Raw genomic sequence first — 15,616 nt, forward strand, 5'->3', positions numbered from 1 at the left:
ACCCAGCAATGTCTGGGGCACCCGCGGACCAAGTGGTGCTTGGAGAATGACGAGCAGGTGTACCCAGCAATGTCTGGGGCACCCGTGGACCAAGTGGTGCTTGGAGAATGATGAGCAGGTGTACCCAGCAATGTCTGGGGCACCCGCGGACCAAGTGGTGCTTGGAGAAAGTGATGCAACACTGAAATAATTTTCAAGAATGATCCCTTATCATGCCAGAAAAGTGAGACACAAGATCCCGAGTATTTCATCAGGGTATCCTATAATACAAATCCTGTCCATACAATGCCTTCCATCCTCTGTTTATCCTAAGAATTAATGCACAGCTAGCTAAATGTAAGTGTAGAATAAACTAGTTTTTATCATTTGTGTTTCTATTTTAGGATTAAATTGAAATCAAACCTTTTTTCTTCCCAAAACTAACTACAACATCTTGGTCCCTTAATAATTTCAAGGAATTATGACTGGATTTAATGATTATATAGACATCCGTTTTCTAATTCTGAGTTGGTCTGGATGCTGGGGGGTTTTGTTTGGCAGGGTCTCCTGCTGGCTCTTTTTAGGGTGGTGAGGGGCAGCCTTGTGTCAGGTTATGGAGGAGGGACCCAGGCTCCCAACAGCCTCAAGCAACATCTGAGGGAAGGCAGGTCCTGCAGACCTCGTGTGGGGCTCCATTTCCATCTGACACCAACCCGTTACTCTGCTCAGGAAGGGTTCGTTGGGGCCATTGGGTGCTTTCAAACCACCCACTCTGGGGTTGGGGGTCCCTCCTCTTTCAGCTTCCATCTGAGTTTCTTGGCAGGTGGATCTGGGTCCTCATATGGAGCCTCTGACGCAAGCTCCCTGCATCTGCTCCTCTGAAGTTGGCTCCCTCGGTGCCCCTGGGCCTGGCCACTCCTCGGTGGAGGTTTCTCCAATGCTTCCTGCACCTGTTCTTTGTGAAAATGCAGACTCTCCTCAGAGAGGACCCCTCAGTGCATAGGTCCACGGGGTGCTTGCTCAGAGCAGGTTTTGGTCAGCAGATAAAGGAACCCACAAGAGTGGAGCAGTGGCGTCCAGAAAGATGGAGGTAGCAGAACTCTGAGCGTGAGCACCTGGAGTCACAGTCCCACAGCCCCGCAGGCCAGCCGGCCGCTCACTCCCAGGGCAGAATGCTCCAGGAAACATTTTCTGTTTCCCTGTTTCTTTTATGTCACTTCATTTTTTCCACACAGTGTGCAAGTATCAGATTTAGCCTTTTCTTTATATTGTCTCTCATTTCTTTCTCTCTTTTCCACATCTTCCTTTGTCTTAATTTCTTTTTTTTTTATAATTATTTTTTATTAAATCATAACTTTGTACATTGATGCATTTATGGGGTTCAGGGTACTGCTTTGATATACAATGTGGAATACTTACGTTGAACCAAGTAACACATCCATCACAATTATACTCATTTTTTAATTGTTTGGAAATGTACCATTGCATCATGCACATTAGGTGAGGTCCCCGAACACCCTCCCTCCTCCCACATTCCACATCCCCTCTCCCACCCCCCTCTCCTCTTCTTTGTCTTAATTTCCCTTTTGCTTCTTTTAAGCTTTTATTTCCCCCTTTATCCTTTTCTTACGAATGTTCTTCCTTATTACTTCAAGATGACACGTCTCCTGGCTGCTTGTCATGTGGGTGAGGTGTTACCTCTGGCGAGCGGCTGTGTGTAGTTTTTCTAGAGGAGAAACTGGAAGGCCTGGTTTTCTCTTTACAACATTTTGACACCTGGACCACACAGAGGCCATGAGAAGCTGGTTGGGGTTGAGAAGGAGCTGTCACGGTGCTCTACTCTAACACAGACAGCACGTCTTGTGTTTTAGGTGCAGTCTCACCCTTGTGTCCAATGGGATACCTGCTTTTTTAGCTCCCATTCCTTCCTCCTGTCCTCCTCTGTCCTTCCTGCCTTTTGTCTCCATTTCCCTCTTTCTCTGTCTCTCTCTCCCTCCATCTTTCTCTCTATTACCCCACCCCACCTTCGTACTTGTATTTTATTTTGTTGTAAGTCAAGACAGTGGCTCCTGGGTCCCCCCTGAGCAAAACGGTCATGTAGATAAAATGACAGAAGTTCTGTGTCTTTCTGCTCCCTTCTTAGCCCCCTGAGCTTCGTGACACCCTCACTGCCCCAGCCTCCTTCAGAGTTCTCTGTTGGCAGCAGCGAAGATACCGGATGAAGGAAAGTGTTAACCTCCAGTAAATAGATCCATGTGTTACCCCTTTGGGCTATCTTAATTTTGAGAAATAGTTCCTGAAGTTTAGTCTTTGGATCAGGTTCCCAACTTTTTGGTCTTAGGATTATTGAGGACCCTCACGGAGTATAGGCTGTATCTATCATATTTACCATATTAGAAATTAACTTCGAGCAAAATGTAAAACCCAGGAATTTTATTTTTTTCGTTTGCAGTTTTTGGCCGGGCTGGGTTTGGGGGTTGAACCCGCCACCTCTGGCATATGGGGCTGGCACCCTACTCCTTTGAGGCACAGGCACCACCCATTTTATTTCTTTTTTTAAAATTTAAATGTTTTGGATTGCTTTTATACTACTCGAGTCAAAGTTATAAGTATGCCCATCCTCCAGCTAGTGTAGACTGTGCCTGTTAGGGACGATTGCACCCACCCGTCCTCCCGTCTCCCACCTGTTTGGTTGCTGTTGAGTTTTATTTCCATCCATGCATCTGAGTGCTGACTAATTACTTCCAATTAATCGTGAGCCCACATGGGTTTGTTTTCCCATTCTCACAACACTTCACTTAAGAGAATGGTCTCCACTTCCACCCAGATCGTTGCAAGGTATTCATGTCTTATGGCTGAGTATGACCCCCTGGTATACATATATATATACAACATTTTATAAGTTTTTTATGAATTGATGGGCACTTGGATTGATTCTCCAGCTTTGCAACTGTGAATTGTGCCGTGAGAAACATTCTGGTAAACAGAGGAATTTTCAAGCACACATTCCTTTAGCCATCTAAAATTTAGCCATCTAAAATTTCCATCTGGAAATATCTCCTGTACACTTGGGACAAAATGTGACGAAGTCAAACTGTATCTTAACATTACTATGAAAATAGGTTTGACCTTGCAGATCCCTGAAAGGGGCACAGTGTGCTTGGATTCCCAAAACACACTACAAGAACGGCTGACTGAGATATTTAGGGATAATTTACTAAGTATTTTGTGCCAGGAATTCCAGAAACATCTCCAGGAAGATGAGAAAAGATAGGAGATTTTCCTACCACATGTTGGTCCCTACTTTACCTGTTTATAAGACAATCCTGTACATCTCAAAAATGAATTTATGTACATATTCAATGGAAATAATTTGGCATCTCTTTTTATGAACATTACAATATGATGCAGTGTGATTATAATGGGGAAATTTGCTGCTCAACGCCAGTGTTTGAGTCACCTGCCCCATATAGTTGCAGGAGGGTCGATTGTGTAATTCAGCTCTTAGGAAGATCACTACCAAGAAAAAGCAGCAGAGGGTTAGGTTACGTTTCTCGTAACATGGTTCACCAAGTAACACTTAGGAACCATGTGTGAACAATCATATCCTCTTTTCTGGTTACCTCCCAGCCTTAAAAACATTCTTTTCTCTTACAAAATCATCGTATAAATTTATCATTTACAATCAATGAAACTGTGCTAACTAGCATTCCCAGTCACTCTGATAGACTTTTCTGGTTTCCACTTCCCTGTCCAAAAACCTGACAAACTGGGTCTAATCGTTTACTCCTCCTTTTCAGATAGTTTTGAGATAGCTGAGCCATCAATTAGCCACATAGTCTCAGAACCAGGAAAAAATATCACACTCAGCTGTCAGCTTCCAATGAAGTGGCCCGTGCAGCAGGTTACCTGGGAGAAGATCCAGCCCCATCAGATCGACCGCCTGGCTTGCTGCAATTTCTTCCAAGGCAGAAATTACACCTCGAAGTACCGAAGACAAGTCTGGACCACCTGCACGCAGGGAAGCAGGAGGAGTTTCATCATCCTGCCCAACGTCATGGCCTCCGACTCGGGACTTTACCGCTGCTGTTTCCAGGCCAGCACAGGAGAGAATGACACCTTTGTGATGAGATTGACCGTCACCGCTGGTGAGTGAGTAATCTGTGGAGACATCCACGACTGTGGAAAGGCCTCTGCTGGGCTTTTCATTTGTGGTTAACGTTGTGTCCACTGATGTGACTCACATTCAACAATTTGTTTTTAATGGTTGAATTTAGAGGAGTTGGCCATTATTAAATTTTAGTATTTAGTACTTCTGTATCTCACAGATCACAACTAATACAAATCTTCCCTGTTATCTCATCTGGCACATTCTTGAAATTAAAAAAAAATTCAGTTAAGTATGAAAAACACGGGTATCCCCAGCCTGTGTGTTTTAAACTAACACCTCTGTTTTCAATTCCATTAACATTTCATGGTTGTGACAGTGTTAGAATCCCTGGGCATCCTGAGTGATGGCGAGACAGATCTGGGCCTGTGTCCGTCCATGCAGACTTCAGTGGGAGTCAGTGAGCATTTAATGATGTGGTCACCAGTTTGCCAGATTGAAGCCTTGTTTGCCTCAGTTGGGTTGTTTAGTTGGTTTGTTTTGGGATAGTCTCTCTGTGGCCCTGGGTGGAGTGCAGTGGCCCCATCATAGCTCACTGCCACCTCACATGGCTGGGCTCCAGCCATCCTCCTGCCTCAGCCTCCGGAGTAGCTGGGACTATAGGCAACAGGTGCACACCACCATGCCAGGCTAAGTTTTTGTCAACATAGGGCCTTGCTCTTGCTCAGGGTGCTCTGGGGCTCCTGGCCTCTAGCCGTCCCTCCACCTTGTCCTCCCAGAGTGGTAGGATTGCAGGCGTGAGCCCCCTCTGTCATTTTCAAGCCTGGGCACAGAAACAGGCTGACCTGACCGCTGAGGAAACTGACCAGGGTCTCCAGCTGGGCAGGCTCCCCAAGGCATTGCACTCCTTTTGTCATAGTAATTTGTCTCCTTTGCCATAAGGAAGCCCTAACTAAGTGAGCTTCAGGCCCCACAAGACCTAGATCCACGCTGTATAAGAGTGAAAAATAAAGTGATTTTTCCCCCCACTTACAGAAGTGCAAATACAGAAAGGCTCACATAGAGTCTTTATAGACGCCCGTGTGACAGTGGGTGTGAAGGAGCAACCTCAGCCCCAGCTCTGCCTCTGGACAAGCTTTCAGGGACAAGAGTTTATTTTTTTGTAGTGGTAGGAATTTCATTTCACTCGTTTTCCCTTTTCCTCTTTCTCCCTCCTTTCCTTCCTTCCTTTCCCTTTTTCCCTTCCGTCCTTGCCCCGCACCCCTTTTTTCCTTTCATCCTCGCCCCGCACCCCCTTCACATGATACCTCCTCACACTCTGCTCCCGTTGACGGTGTTTCTTCCTGCATCAGAAATGAGGAAGGAAAGGTTTTGTAGACACAGCAGCCTCTCCTGCAGCAGCTGTGTGTAACAAAGGGGACGCATGCCAAGGGTGGCAGTGTTTTTTTCTTTTATGCAGAATCACCTTCACCACATCAAGCTTCTTTGTTCCTCTTCATGGCTGTAGGGAGCCAGAGTGAGGCCTACCTTGGAGCTAGAAGCTAATGCAAAGAGTGGTGCAGCTGGAGTCCTTGGGGGAACAATTAGCAGAGGGTCCTCATTTTAAATGTTCACTCTATTCCTTAAAACTGACAAAGTAGGGTGGTGCCTGTGGCTCAAAGAGTAGGGTGCTGGCCCCATATTCTGGAGGTGGTGGGTTCAAACCCAGCCCTGGCCAAAAACTCCAAAAAAAAAAAAAAAAAAAACCAGACAAAGTATTTCTACTACCTAAAAATCCTTGCACTACAGGGTGCTTTTTGAATCTGGCCAGAAGAAAGGGTGAAAACAGACACTAACATTTTCTTACAGACCAAAGCAAGAAAATGTTCTGTTCAGAAATATGTCGGGAAGAATCATTTTCAAACACATATGAAATTAAGACCTTGTCTGTTGTATGATGAAAAAGCAATTATAAGCATCTTGAGTCACAGAGAAAGTGAAGGTAATAGATTTTTAATAGGTCTAATTATTTAACTCTCACTAATTAATAAAATGTCATGCGTTTGTCCAAACATGAGCAAGTTTCTTGCACAGAACTATTTCTCCGTACATAAATTACAAATGATGTCCAACACCTGCCAAGGACAGGGAGGTGTTTAGATGTAGAGGTCAATGTTAGTGTGCATGTGTTTTTGAACACTCAAAAAGATTGAAGGATTGAATCAATCAATTGAAACATTGAAGGCGCATCAACCAGGACTTATACCCACTAGTAAAAAGTTAAAATTGGCAGAAGATGAGAGCCATTGACTGCATGTGTTGGTCTGATTCCTTTTTTTCAATTATTATAAGTGAATGATTGAATATAAAAAATGAGACACAAAACAAAATAGATCATCTGTGTTTTCTCTGGTGCAATTTGATTACTTCAAGTCTTGAGGCTGTTTGGTCAAAAATCAATGTAGATATTAAAGCAGAGAGACAGGCATAAGATGTGGTGCAGCTTTAATTTATTTCAACTGTCAAGGGAAAGGTGATTGCGACACGGATGTTATAAATGGCTGTGCTTGCTTTTGTTAGTTCCCATCCACTTATTTTACAGGGTATGGGAGAGGATCTAAAGACTTCAGGACTCTTAGAGTCGCACACACACATAGATACAGACAGGAGGTCTTCCCTGCACTTTTGAAATACCGTAGTTCTAGGTGGACGTTTCTGAATTTGAAACTTGTCTAGATCCAAGGGCAGAGAATGAGGGGAAATGTGTGTCTACTGATAGTAACCAAAATAATTTTTTGCCCTCTTCGATATTCTCCAGATTTTCATCAGTCATAAAAGAAATATTTTAGGTTTCTAAAATCTACTTAAAAGTAGAAGTCTCTTGTTACTAACAAAATGGTGTGCAGATTTCTCTTGTTTAAACTGAGCTTATTCATGATGAAAAGAAGCTTAGACAGGGTGGCGCCTGTGGCTCAAAGGAGTAGGGCACTGGCCCCATATATCAGAGGTGGTGGGTTCAAATCCAGCCCCTGGGCATAGCCAAACAAACAAACAAACAAAAAACCTGCAAAAAGAAAACAAAAACGAAAAGAACATTAGACAAAGAAAATGAAATCAGCTCTCACAGAAAGCTGTGGAGGAGATGAGTTGTTTTTTTTTTTATTTATTTTTTATTTTTTTATTTTTTTTTGGAGGAGATGAGTTTTGAGTGCACTTGTATTTGCCACTGCCAAGTATAATCACTCAGGTCCTATACAATCTCCTTCCAGCACAGAGACCACTCAGGTGAACCACCAGGTTTCACATTGGGCGTCATGATTAGAACGGAGGACCAGGATAAAGCAGGTTGTGGGGAGTAACACAAGATCTGCAGGCTGTGGAGACGGCTGCAATCAGATGGCTGGGCTGAGACAGAGAGTCTGAGTTATGAATTAATATAGAACTAGGCAGGTTAAATGAGGTGACAAGTTGGTGGCATTCTGCATCCTGAATAACACTGAAGGAAAGCCACTACTGATTCTTGAGCAAAGGTGGCAAAGCCATATTCAAGAGTCAGTTGTTTTATAACTTCCAGCTTAGGGGTCTCTCACACCTTTGGTCAGATTTATTCCTAAGTATTTCATTCTTCTTGGAACTATTGTCAGTGGGGTTGTTCTCTTAATTTCCTTTCTGGATAGTTTGTTTGCAAACAGATACACAATTGATCTTTGTGCATTGATTTTGTATTCTGCCACTGCACTGAATTCATTTTTTAGTTCTAACCTTTTTTTTTTTTTTTGGTGGCATTTTAGGCAGTATATGGTTGTGGTCATGTTGTCTGAAACAGACATCATTTTTCTTCTTCCTTTTCAGATTAGATGCCCTTTTTTTTTCTCATCTAATGGCTCTGACAAGGGATTTTAGTGTATGTTGAGTGGAAGTGTTGAAAGTGGGCATCCTTATATGGTTCCTGATCTTAGAGGAAAATTTTTTAGTTTTCACTGTTGAATCTGATAGCAGGTGTGCATTTTTCATGTATGGCCTTCATTATGTACCAATTTGTTGAGAGTTTTTAATAATACAATGGTGTTTAATGTTGGCAAATGCTTTTCCTACATGTGTCTTAATGGTATGTGGTCTTTGTGTATCATTTTTTTAATGTGGTATATTACATTGATTGACATGGGTATGTGGAAATACCTGCATCCCAGGGATAAATCCCAGTGGATCACGGTATATGATCTTATTACTGTGATGTTTAGTTTGCCAGTATTTTCGCTGAAGAGTTTTGATTTGTGTTCAGTGGGGATGTTGGCCTATGCTTTTATTTTATAATCTGATTATACTTTTAATCAGAGTGATAACAGGTTTCATAAAATGAGTAGGGAAGTGTTTCCCCTAGTTCTACGTTTTGGAAACATTTCGAAAGGATGGGTATTAATTCTTTTTTGACTGTTGGTAGAATTCATCCGTGAAGCCTTCTGTCCTGGGGTTAGTGATGAGATTTCCTTGCCTGGTGCAGAGTGGCTTCGCAGGGGACAGACAAGTCAGGAGGGCCTGACTCCCGCCCTGTGCTCTCCAGGGCCTTGACTCAGCCGCTCACACTTGCCCACTTTCTTCTTCTCACCAACTGGCTAAGCTTCACCTTGTTCACCTCCTTTCTTGAGTTTCGGGCAGGTCTCACTGTCTTCCTGTTTTTTTCACATTAGTTCGTACTGCTTTCCTGTCATTGAGCCATTAAATATATTTCTAAACTTTTTTCACTGGAAAACTGCTACACCTGGCGGTGCTTGTGGCTCAAAGGAGTAGGGCACTGGCCCCATATGCCAGAGGTGGTGGGTTCAAACCCAGCCCCGGCCAAAAACTGGAAAAACAACAACAACAACAACAACAACAACAAAACCTGCTACACCTACGAGGTACAATGCACACTATCTGGGGAGGGCCACCCTTATAACTTAGATTTTCTTTATGATTATTATTATTTCAGAATATTACAAGGAAATATGTAATAGCCCAAACTCTTATCAGCAATTACTTGAGATTAGGGATATGGCATCTCTGTTTAAAGTTGTCAAAGTATCTTTTCAAAATACTCTTTTTTTTTGGAGACAGAGTGTCACTATGTCATCCTTAGTAGAGTGCTGTGGCATCACAGTTCACAGCAACCTTCAGCTCTTTGAGTTTGACGTTGCTGTGAGGTAGGCAGATGCCAGGGCACTCTGCCTAAAGGCAGCCCTTCAACTCTTGGGCTTCAGCAATTCTCTTGTCTCAGCCTTCCAAGTAGCTGGGACTACAGGCATCCGCCACAACTCCTGGCTACCAAAATACTCTTAATAAGTGTTCTTGACTGATTGTATGTTAGTATTTCCATTTCTTCTAGTTTTAGTTTCAAGTGCTCTCGTTAGATTATTTCTAGGTTTTCCTCATCAATACTTAACATTTGAGGTTTAGTGACTGCTGATAAAAGAAAATGAACTTTCAGAAGATCAAATGCAATGTTTGGGGAGAAAATTTTCATGAGCTTTTGTTTACATGGGAACTTTCAGAAAGGCCTATTTCCTTTTTTCACTTTCATTTTCTTATTTTGCTTTTTTTTTTAACAGACAAAGGACCAGTGAATTATTTTGCATTTAAAAATATAAATGGTGATCACTGCTGGTCACTGAAACAGGAGGGTAGGGTTTATAAATGAAGATCACCAAGGTATCTACTCACAGTGCCACAGTCAAGAACATCTCCTGCGGCTTCCTTCTGTGAAGTATGGGATTGACAACTGTAGGATAAAAGAACAGAGTGCCGTGGACTGGACTTTTGCCTGTACATGGCTTAGGGGAACCTACTGACTTCGAGGCTTTGTGCTTCTGGGTTGAGTTATGAAGCTATTAGGAAGAGACACAAATTTTATTTATTTCTGTGGCCTTTAGTGTCTGCCAAAATTCCACCAGTTTGTTCCCAGTTGATTTGGATTCCAGAACTGTTTCAGGTTATAGACAAGACAGTATTTCTTTGTTTTGTGTGTTTGTTGGTTTCTGAGACAGAATTTCCTTCCATTGCCCAAGCTAGAGTGCAGCTGCACCATCAAAGCTCACTGCAGCTTCAAACTCCTAGGATCAAGTGATCCTTCTGCTTCAGCCTCCCCAGTACCCCAGTTTATTTTTTATATTATTATTATTTTTTATTTTCATTTTTTTTTTTTTTTTAGTAGAGATGGGTCTCACTGTTGGTCAGGCTGATCCCGAAATCCTAACCTCAAGTGATTCTCCTGCCTCAGCCTCCTAGAGTGACAGGATTGCAGGTGTGAGCCCCATGCCCGTCCATGACTTCTTTTCCTTTTTTTATAAAAAGGATTTGGTTAATCCAGAACCTCTGTCTCACTCCTATGAATTTTAGATAGATATGAAGATTGCAGACATAGCGCTTCTGAACTGGCATACCCTGGGTGGACGGATATGTCCACTTACGTGCCATAGTGCGATGAACCTCAGCCTTTTATTATATTTACCTACATGGAAAATAAAATGTCCATGACAGTTAATTTGCATGTAGAACCACGTGACCAGAATCTAAGAGCACTGGTGTCACTACTCACAAGTTAAAATAGCCTCTGTCGAAACAGATCTCCGACAGTTTTCAGCCCAATTTAGTTTTGTTGTTAAAATTCTGGATGATCACTGGGTATCCAGATGACATAGTTTCTAGCAGCACAAGTGACTTGATTACTCAATCATGGCTGATTATGTCATAGCATCTTTCCTTTATAGTTGCCTCTGCCCCAATCAGTTCTCTTATGAGAGCACCACATTAAAAAAATGCAACTGGTCAGTTAGTTTGTCTTTTAAGTCCTACCTATTGGTTTATTCATTTTTTTCCTAACACGCAAAATCCTAGAACGTTTGTCTACAGCCATTTTTCACATATACCATATATGTATAGCTAAATAGTGGTGATAATTTATTATCAGAGAGAAGGAAATTCAGAAAGGTCACACATTAAATTGATTCGATGACACTAATATCAGGAATATTGTGGAGTACTCTATATCACTACCTTATGTACATAAAGCAATTGTTTATGTACAATGCAAATTGGTAGAATTAGAAAGCAGTTGATCCCAGGAACTGCCATTCTAAAAGTGGGCCTTTTTCTCGGATTGAACTTGAAGCTCATGAAATTTTTCTTTCCCTAGGAACATAGAGGACAGGTTAGCATTCATTTTCAGACACAAGTACTGATTTTCCTTTCATTTTAAATCTATGCATGGGCACACAGGGCCCTTCCTGATGGCGCCAACTGTGAGATCTGTGAAGATGGTGAACTGTGAGATCGCCATTTATGCTTTTCTGTCATGTGTGGCATGTGTGGTGTTCTTATTCTAAACACACTTGGGAATTGTTAACAGCTTGTGCTATGTCTTACAGCCTTATTAGAAACTGAACATAGTGGGCATGGTGTGGGCACCTGGAATCCCAGCTATTCGGGAGGCTAAGGCAGGACAATCACTGGAGCCTGGAGTTTGAGGTTGCTGTGAACTAGGCTGATGCCAGGGCACTCTGTCTGAGGCAACAGACTGAGACAATGTCTCAAAGAAAAAAAAAAAGAAAGAAAGAAGAAAAGGGAAAAGAAACTGAACATAGATGATTGTGCAAAGCTTTCTCCAAAGGCAACTAGAAAATTACATGAAATTTTTAAAATTACCTAAAAATAAAAAATGTGCATTCTTAGTAGAAATACTAATTTTAAGTATTGCAACTGAGTCAAACTTACATTTCTAACTTCATTGGAACTGTTTGAACCTTGTGCTACCTTGACTACTGCCAAATATTCAAAGATGCCATAGTAGGTTTGCAGGGGACCGTGTTAATAAAAGGACAGGAAATAAACAATAAACATAGATTTGTTATTTGTAGAGATATGTCCTTGAACCCCAATGTGTATCTTAAACTTATTATTTGTACTGAGACAGTTCAGAGATTTTTAAAAGATATTCAACGAAAACAATTTTTATATAACTTTCATGAAAAAAACACTTTGCAATCTTCATTAGCCACTCTGAAATTCATTTTCAGAATCAATTCAATGTACTGAACTTTTGTTAGAATGCAACAACAACTGGTGTATGGAATCTTTTAGGCGTGCATGGCATTTCCTTTGATTAACTCATAGAAGAGATTCTTCCTTTCACAGGTATAAAGTTGAAATGTTAATGCTCTCAGTTGGATTGGTGTGAAGTGGAAAAGTGACTCTAGCTGTGTTGAAAAGCGTGAAAGGCAAAAGCCTTGTGATGACGGTGATGGCCGTGGGCAGGACACAGGTGGGCGTGGAGATGAGAGGCTGCACTCCAGTAGGGTGTCTTCTGTGCCTTCACATTGAAGCAGCTCAGGGACAGAATGTGCACATGACCCCTAAATCACGGCCACAGAGGAGGCCAATGTAGAAATATAGAGAAACACAGACTCACCAAGTCCAGATGTCCAGATGTCCCTGTGTCTTCAGTTTTTCATATCTTACATGAAGCAGAAGGAGAGATTATTCACTCCTTTATTTTGTGTGTGTGTGTTTAGGTGCATGAATTAAGGTATCTACGAACATTTCTTAAGAAGAGCAAAAAGTTTACTATTTTACTTGGCATATGATAAACATTCAATAAATGACATGTTGTCTGTGGGCCATTTTACAACCTCACCCTAACATACGGACAAATGCCCAACACCAAATGCTGTCATCAGAAGAGGTCATTTGCTTTTATGTTGACCACTATTTTCTCTTTCTGATCCAATACATGAACGTGCTAGTTTTGGATTCTAATCTTATCATTCCTTTCAAAATTACTGGCTCTTTTAAAAAAAGAGGGATCAGGGCAGTGCCTGTGGCTCAAAGGAGTAGGGCGCCGGCCCCATATGCTGGAGGTGGTGAGTTCAAACCCAGCCCTGGCCAAAAACTGAAAAAAAAAAAAAGAGGGCTCATATGAGCAATGAAACTCTACAAAATAAAGCTTCAGGTGTTGGAGTTAGTCTTAGAGTTCTTGTTACTTATGGCAGGCATTGATTTCCATGCTTTCTAGTACACTTAGCAAATTTTATTTTTTTATAAAATAGTAAAATTGGATAGAATATTTGGAGGCAAACATTCAGCTGAAAGCTTGCTGAACTTCATATTCAGAAAAAGATCTATGTGACATTTGTAATGCATTTACATAGAGGTCTTTAAAAAGTTGTAAGTAGCAGTGATAAGAGTTAAGTGACATGAGGCTTCCTCTCGGCAGCTAAAGGACAAGCACACACCTCGCTCTGCTCTGTGCCCATGGCCGTTCTAGGAATTTACTTGTAATTACTCTTCTACTTGTCACAACCACTTTGTGGTTACCCACGTTTCACAGGTGCAGCAGGTGAAACCCATTCCCATCTTCACAGCTCGTGGGTGGGGGAGCTGGACACGGCCAGGCAGACCGGCTCCGCCTTCTCACTGTTAGCACAGCATGGCATTTCTGCTCAAAGTGGAAGAAACAAATTATCATCATCAACAGACACATCTCAAGAGAAGGTGGTGATGATTGAGTTACAGAGCATTTCCTTCCTTTAGGAGGTTCACATAAACCATACGCTTCAAACAATCAGCAGATAGAGCAAGTGCAGGCAGAGGAGTGGGGGGCCGAGCTCCCACTGCTGTATCTCAGGTCGGGGTGCCTCGGCTGACTCAGAGGGTGCCGTCCCCTCTTCCCACCGTCAGCCATGTGTGCTCGCTGGCGTACCAGGCAGAATCTCCACACATGAGAGGAACAAGCACAGTCAGGCAGCTGGTGCTGCGGTCTGGAAAGAGGGTGCGGATGAAGTCAAGTTCATACCAGGAGCGACTCAGGGGAGCTTTAGGGGCAGCCCTGGGCAAAGGGGAATCAGTTCTTGTTGGAGAGACCTGGTGACAGCTTGTCTCTCTCTTGGCTTCTGGGCCTTGCAAAGCTCCTGCCTCCTTGACTTTACCAGCACCACACTGGGGACTCCCTGGAGCAGCCTCCCAGGAATCGGCTGGAAGTTCCCAAGCACGTCCCCCTCCCTTTTTAGCTTCTTCCTTCTTTCTCTTCCTCTCAAATCTCACTGTCTTGCTCTTAGACTTGGAACTTAATGGCGTGATAACTATGGAAACCAGAGCTGGAGTGATTAGAGTACTAGTTTCTCTATTTTTAGGGACACCTTTAATTCCCCCCCTCAAAGCCACAAGTTTATTTTAAAATTTTTCATTTAATTATTTTTCTGAAATGGAGTCTTATTGTGTTTTCTGGACTAGCTGGGATTATAGCGAGTTGCCACCACGCCCAGCTTATTTTCTGTATTAAAATATTTTGAACCCTTATATCTTTCATATTTATGTAACATTTTTATGTTGCACAGCTAAATACCTAAAATATTTAAATGATATGGTGTGCCTGTTGTGTATCTTAAGGCAACCTGAAGACAGCAGGTTGTTTATCTGGATTTTAGGAGAGTATTTTAAAAAAGTATCTTCTTACGTCCTCCAGTTTAACCATAATGATAACACTGCAATCCGGAGTTACGCCTGATTCAGCAACGGTAATAATAACAATGTGCTGGAGGAAATAGAATTAGAAACAAAATCTCCTCCCTACCCGGGAAACTGCTCCATAAAGGTAGAAGAGAAAGGAAACAATTACTGAATAAACATTAAGTCAGAATGTGCTGCAGATCACAGGCAATCATCTAAGGGATTGCAAGGACAGACCGAGACTTCACTGTCTTAAATAGCCACGTTATGAAGGTAAAAGATAAGGACCCTTCATGTAAGAGGACTTGTCAGGACCATTTGTCATACGCAGCTCATCCTATATTCACCCAGTAATTGGGGTGACGTCTGTGTTCACCAATTGGTTTTACTGAAAGGAAAAAGAAACTTCTCAACCACAAAATGTAAGAGTTCAAGTATAAGCCGGGTGTGGTGCCTCACCCCCTGTAATCTTAGCATTCTGGGAGGCCAAGGCAGGTGGACTGCTTGAGCTTTGGAGTTTGAGACCAACCTGAGCAAAACTGAGACCCCATCTCTACTAAAAATAGAAAAACAAGCAGGGAATTGTGGCAGGCACCTGAAGTCCCAGCTACTCAGGAGGCCGAGCGAAGAGGTGACAGAGTGAGGCTCTGTCTCTAGAATAATAATAATAATTATTATTATTATTATAATTTAAATACAAACTTGGATGTGGAAACAAACAAACAAATAAAAAAGAAAATCTTCTCCCATCCTTATGACAGCAGGTGGTTAGGCTCCTATCCTCCCACAGAGACTGGGGGAGAAGGGCGCTGTCTTCCTTGGAGGTGACATTTCATAGGGATGGCTCCCAAGTCCTTGAGAAAGACATTTGTCTGTCATAAAGCTGACAAGAGGTTTATTAAGCTTTTAAAAAGATTTACATATCTTTCAAAGAGACAGAGACAGAACTTGCAATGATAAGTTTTCTGAAGTCAATGCTCTAAGAAGGGGAAGAGGGAGGGGGAGAAAACAGGGCAGGGCGGGGGCTGCCTGAGCCCCCCGGGAGTGGCAGGGGCAGGGGCTGCCTGAGCCCCC

At 42.4% G+C, this 15,616-nt stretch overlaps 1 protein-coding gene across 1 annotated transcript in view; it reads left to right on the forward strand.

The window, feature by feature from the left end:
• CD226 (CD226 molecule) overlaps positions 1-15,616 on the forward strand; it is a 59,413-nt gene that overhangs the window by 29,630 nt on the left and 14,167 nt on the right. The window contains exon 3 of the mRNA XM_003788458.3: positions 3,780-4,127. Within this exon, the coding sequence (XP_003788506.3) occupies positions 3,780-4,127 (348 nt within the window). The remainder of the gene's footprint in view (positions 1-3,779; positions 4,128-15,616) is intronic.

This window comes from Otolemur garnettii, unplaced genomic scaffold (assembly GCF_000181295.1).
Source record: "Otolemur garnettii isolate 467f Iridium unplaced genomic scaffold, OtoGar3 scaffold00027, whole genome shotgun sequence".
NCBI lineage: Eukaryota > Metazoa > Chordata > Mammalia > Primates > Galagidae > Otolemur > Otolemur garnettii.